Source organism: Emydura macquarii, unplaced genomic scaffold (genome assembly GCF_026122565.2).
Source record: "Emydura macquarii macquarii isolate MOO-44397 ecotype Brisbane River unplaced genomic scaffold, CSIRO-AGI_Emac_v2 contig_3348, whole genome shotgun sequence".
Classification (NCBI taxonomy): domain Eukaryota; kingdom Metazoa; phylum Chordata; order Testudines; family Chelidae; genus Emydura; species Emydura macquarii.
In genome coordinates this window covers 2,917,588-2,923,587 of record NW_027133485.1, presented here as the reverse complement: position 1 = coordinate 2,923,587, position 6,000 = coordinate 2,917,588, and the positions used below count along the sequence as shown (strand labels likewise).

Below are 6,000 nucleotides of genomic sequence, written 5' to 3'. Positions count from 1 at the left end.
TTTCCTTGTTGGTGTCTAATAAAAATGCAATGTACAGAATCAGCAACAGATATTGTTGCTTGTAAACATCGTCTTCCTTATATTATTTAAATTATAAATTAAATTTTACATAATGTATAACTAAAACTGGAACTCACTGCCACAAGACCAGGATTTAAACAAAGATTAGACACTTGTATGGATAACATCCCAGTTACATTTAATAATTGAAATAAACCTACCAGCTTCAGGGCCTAAGCCAAATATTAACTGACAAGAGTTGGAAAGAAATGTCCCTTACCGGTAAGTTATTCCATAATAGTCCATGGTGGTGGGTTTTTTGCACTTTTTTTTCCTGAAATATCTGGTATGGGCTACTGATACAATCGTGACTAAATGGACCACTTGTATCCAGTATGGCAATTCCTGTATTATTGGGGCACAAATTAGAATAAGTACAGGAGCTAATTAAAATTCTGAATAAGAAAGTGATAGTTTGTTTCCTTCTAATAACTGCATACTTCAGCAGTACAAGTAGGTGACAAGGGCAAAAATAGTTGTGCCAGGCGCAAAGGAAATACAACCACAACTAGAAATAGAAATTCAATACACTTGACTTCTTAAAATAACTTTATCTTTAATAACATAGCACTTCCTGCATCTCCAATTCCTTTCTGCATGTATTGAGCAGGAGGAGGAACTGTTAAGGGAGTTTAAATTGTCCATGCTGGTTAGAGAGAGAAAACTGAACTACATGTGGGGGGAGCATTTGGTGGTGGAGTTTGCTTGCCTACCAAGGGCAGGTGATGTCACTTCATGACTAAGGTGATTTCAGTGGCTCTGCAAGTGCTGAAGTGGGAGGAAGCTGTGAAGGGGGGTCTTGCAGTTGGTCAGACCCTTAAAGTAAGTATTGTCATGTTACTAAACTGGTCGTTGTAATGCCTAGAATTGCAGTGAGAGTAAGCAGTGTGTCCAAGGAAGATCGTGCTCTTTCCTCAGAGCACACGTGATTCTCACTGTGGCCTAATGTTTTGTAAATACAAAGGCCTAGATCCTCAGAGGTATTTAGGTACTTAACTCCCAGGGACTTTTGGCATCTAATTACCTTTGAGGATCTGGGCTCATATCCCTGTTGCTGGTTCTGTTCCACAATGGATTCTTGGTCTTATGTGGTTAGAATTTACAGCCCCACTCTTGTCATAGGACCCAGCAGCAGGTGTGTGAGATGCAAGCGTCACAAGCATGGAGAGAATGCCAGCCGGCCCATCCTGCGTTAACTGTTTCTGCTTAGGTACGAGTGGTAGAGATAGGAAGTGGAAAGGGTACCGAGAACTCAAATGAGACAAACCTGACTTGACACTATGTCCAGTTAACTGAAACCTGCCTGACAATTACGCTGGTGTCACCCCTGCCCTGGGCAAAGGCAAGTCTGGCACGATTACCCTGCAGAGGAGATCAACCTCTTCCTCCCCTGACAATGTCCAGGGTAAGTCTGGTTGTTTGGGATGATTAAATCAATTTGGATTGATACATTTCTGGGGGCTGTGCCTCTTTCCATTGTTTCTTGTCCTTCTGTTTTACCACTTACCACTCATGCTCTTGCCCCAGATCTACAGTCCTTTGTGGACACCCCAAAATGAATGGAAGTTCAGTTGAATATTTGACCCACTAGTATAGAGCAACAACCAAACAAAAGTGACTTAGGGTTAATAATGACCAGCTCTTAATAATGGTTGATATCCTGCTCTTTTATTTCGACTACAGCTGTACTGGTGAGTCTCAATAACTAGCCTAGGAGGTGCTGGGTCTCAGCAAGGAGATAACGGTGCAGCCCAGGACATTGCTAGAATCCTCTCAGGCAGAGGGGTTGAACAGTGCCAGTTCCAGGACTTAGCAGAGAAGGGATCAACTGTCTGATATGTGTAACACTGTTTATATTACCAAATAGCCTCCCCCTAATAGTGCAATCTCAGTTGATAAGCACGTACAATGGGTGGTTCAATTAAATAATCTATTGCCAAAGCATCTGCTTCAACCTCTCCTGTCAACTCTGAATGGGGCTGGAATGATGCCACGGTCAATCTTTGCTCTCTGAGGCGCCCTGTAGTGTCCAGGTTCAAGCATAAATGAAAGTGGATCATTCGATTTCTATGGTTATTGTTAACCCCCTGCTCTAAGACTGGTGTGTGTGTGTGTGTGTGTGCATGTCTTCGGAAATATCAGGCAGGCTGTTTGTGTGGTAGTTATTTAAAAAATGCTCAAGACAAGCATGAAACCCATACTGTTTAAGTGAACTAACTGCATGAGCATACGATGTTCTGTTTCAGGACTGCATGATACAGAATTCCACTCCTCACTGACAAGGACAAGAATTTGCCTCTGCCCTTTGAGGATCTCCGCATGCTTTACAAATAATTAAACCTCTGCCTACTGCCCTGGTAATGCTTGTAGCTACGTATTATGGGTCAGACCCAGAGAGGGTGAAACTGAGGCACAAAGGTTTTATTTCACAGTAAGTCAGTGGTAGAGCTAAGAATGGAACCCAGCTCTAACCCCGCTGATCTGCAGTGGCATTTAGATTGTTAGCTTCTGCTCAATTAAAGTGTTAATCTGAGAATCGACTATGAAAGAAAACTGGGCTGTGAAGGTTCCTTTTTTAGTCACACATGGGTTAATAGATCATGCTTTCAGCGAGAGGCCTAGCACACCAGGCCCTGATCTCACGGATGCCACTATGCACTACAACAATATAAATGTTACATAATAATTTAAAGGCCTTGGTCGGGCAATCTGATCCTTTGGCATTGACAGGATAGGCACGCAGGCATGGTGGTCCAGCTGCAAGGTTAGGGCTTGACTGCTGTGCGGTCAGGAAAATCAGCTGCCTTCTAGGGAAAGGGAGCTATTTTTGAAGTACTTCATACAGATCAACCTTGTGAGATGCTTTTGTAACGTTCACACGTCACAGTCAAAATGTTGCTAATTATTTCTGCCCTCTGCAGGCCCTTACAGCAGGACAGTGGGTGAAACAACTAGTTCCAAAAAGGAAAAAACACCCAAACTGTTCAGCGTATGTCACCAACATCAGCCCAGTGGGGCAAATTCCTCTCAGAGCCACTAAATCAATGGTGACAGCAGGGCTGGATTTGGCCCAAAGTTTAGAAATAACTGCTCTTTGTGCACTTGCTAATCCCACCATATGGAGCAGAGAGGGCAGGAAATGCCTGAGCATGAGGCAGATGACAAGGGCACAGCTGTAAATACAAATGCACCTTACTCCCAAGGCAGACCATGTAAACACTGCTGTTATCAAACAGCTAAATGCTACAGGCTTCTGATTTGATAATGCTGTAATAAAAGGTATAGTAAACCTAAGGAAAGTGCTTACAGGCCATCCTGTTTAGAAGAACCCCCTGTCCCATCTTGTGTAATATATCACCCAAAGTTGTTGTAAAGTTCTTTCACATCCTCCTAGATCATTGTACTGTATCTACTTTAGTTCCATTTTCTATGCTGTGTTAGATTCTGCTTGGCCTTCCCACTAGAGCAAAGATGATAATTTGAGTGTGACAACACCACTGCTGCTTGAAGACGCAATAAGTGCTGGTTTTCAGACATGTTGGACTTCCTGGGGGGAGGAAATGGCCTTTTGGGCTGTTTCTCTTCCTCACTCTCAAACTAAAGGGCAATTGGTGTATGTGGAATTTGTAATTGGCTCTTTTGGAGTTATCTGAGTGTTAAAGGGATACTGACAACTTCAAATCATATATTGTGAACATTTCTTTAGCTACTGCTCTGATCCTGCGAACACTTAGGCGCATGATTAAGTTAGGCATGAGAGTAGCATCATCGAGTTCAGCACATATGTAAGGATCAACACTCAAGTTACTAGCCACACTAGATTATTAAAAGGGGAAGGACTTTAGAAATCCAGTTTCCTTGTCACTGTTCATATCTTTGTTTAACTTCCTGCATTCCTGGCTGGTTGGACCATAAAGTCAATTTCATCCTTCATCCTATAGTCAGTTTCACTCTCAGGCTCACAAGGCAGCCATGTTAAGGTTTTGACTGGGCAGGAGAATGCCCATTTATTGAAAACGACGACTTTATTAGCATTCAAACAGATCTCTATTGAGCTTCGGTTTTATAAAAGCTTTTAAAAATCTAAATATAAAGTATGGACCAAATTTAAATGGTCAGCTTCCCTTTGAAAAAGGCATGAGAACAGTGGGCACTATGTCAGCACCACCATGCTTAGTCACCGTGCTCAACAGGGCATTTCCTTCCATGCAAACAAACCAGCCTGCACCCCTGCAACCTCCATCACCAGTGCCCAGACCCTTGCCACTCTGTTCTCTTCATTTCCAAGCTCCTCTCCCACAGGGCAGGATTTCAATTCCTCCGCCCACCAAGGCAGGTCTTCCTCATTGCCGCAGGGTCATACTCTTTTCCCCTCTAGCAGCTGGAGCCCACTCCTACCGCACGCCCCTTCACCATCTCACCTTCTCCTTGCACAATGCTCCTCCCTCCCCATGGCCACCTGCCCACTGCACCATCCAGCATTGCCCTCTGCCAATTACACACCCAGCACTTCCTCCCCACCCCCCCATTGCACACCAAGCACTCACTGCCCTAGTTGCCCATTGCACACCCAGCACTTCCTCCCCACCCCCAATTGCACACCCAGCACTCCCAGCCCTAGTTCCCCATTGCACACCCAGCACTCACTACCCTAGTTCCCCATTGCACACCCAGTACTCCCAGCCCTAGTTCCCCATTGCACACCCAGTTCCCCCCCATTGCACACCCAGCACCCCATTGCACACCCAGCACTCACTGCCCTAGTTCCCCATTGCACACCCAGCACTTCCCTACTGCAGTTGCTAGGAAATCTGCCCAGCCTCGCTGTGGACCCAAGATGGCGGCGCGCCGGCGCAGTGCCTTACCCTCTCTGGGCCCGCCGAGGGTGGCCCGGCTGCCCCGCCCCGCCAGGGGGCGCTGCCTCCTCCCCGCCGCCTTTGTTGGCGCTGGTCGGCCGGGCCGAGACGCGCTCGCGTGGGCGCCGGTTGGTCGGGCTGCCGCGCCTGCGCACTGGGGCCCAGGCAGGCGGGGCCGGGGGGAGGAGGAGCCGGACTCCGCTGCCTAGAGGCTGCGGCGGCCGCAGGCAGCAGCAGCAGCGGGAGGCGGAGGGAGCAGCGCCGAGCCCCCCCCCCCCTCCGTCCGCGAGCCCAGCTCGGAGCCGTGCCCGCGTGGATGGGATGGAAGCAGGACCCTCGGGAGCAGGTACCGGAGCGGGGCTGAGCAGTGGGGCAGGTGCAATGGGGCAGCGGGGCTGGTGCAAAGGGGGCTGCGGTGGGGAGGAAGGGGGTGGGGCAGCAGTGGGGCTGAGCAGTGGGGCAGGTGCAAAGGGGGCTGCGGTGGGGTGACGGGGCTGTGCAAAGGGGCAGGGGGCCCGTGCAGTGTGGCGCGGGAGCTGAGATGGGGAAGGAATTGGGCGCAGTGGGGGGTTGTGTAACGGGGAGTGCGGTCTAGGGCTGGGGGGCTGCAGTGGGGGGAGAGGATGCGCCAATTGGTGCAATATGGGGTGGGGGGGGGGTCTGTGGGGTGGTGCCGAGGAAGACGGCACAGTGGGGTTACAGGAGAAGAAAGGGGGTTTGTGCAATATGGGGCCGGGGGGTTGCAATGGAGAGAAGGAAGTGGGGGTCCCGAGGAGGCTGTGTATTATGGGGGAGGGGGCTGTACAGGGAGGTGTGAGGGGAAGGGGAATGTGTAGTGTGGGGCTGCAGTGGGGGAGGGGCTGTGCAAAGGGCTGGAGGAGCTGTGGATGCGGGGTGGGGGTCTGGAGTGTGAGGCCTGGGAGTGCTGTACAATGGGGGTGGGGGGGGCTGTAAATTAAAGAGCGGCAGGTGCGGTGGGGCGGGGGGATTATGTGGGGAGCTGTGTAGTTGCATATAAGAACGGCCACACTGGCTCAGCCCAATGGTCCATCCAGCCCAGCATCCTGGCTTCCCACCGTGGCCA

The 6,000-nt window shown here is 49.3% G+C and overlaps 1 protein-coding gene across 1 annotated transcript in view; it reads left to right on the top strand.

The window, feature by feature from the left end:
- Window positions 1–5,170: 5,170 nt before the first annotated feature.
- LOC137143749 (protein argonaute-1) overlaps window positions 5,171–6,000 on the top strand; it is a 42,956-nt gene continuing 42,126 nt past the window's right edge. The window contains exon 1 of the mRNA XM_067533720.1: window positions 5,171–5,262. Coding sequence (XP_067389821.1) covers window positions 5,238–5,262 — 25 coding nt within the window. The 5' untranslated portion in view covers window positions 5,171–5,237. The remainder of the gene's footprint in view (window positions 5,263–6,000) is intronic.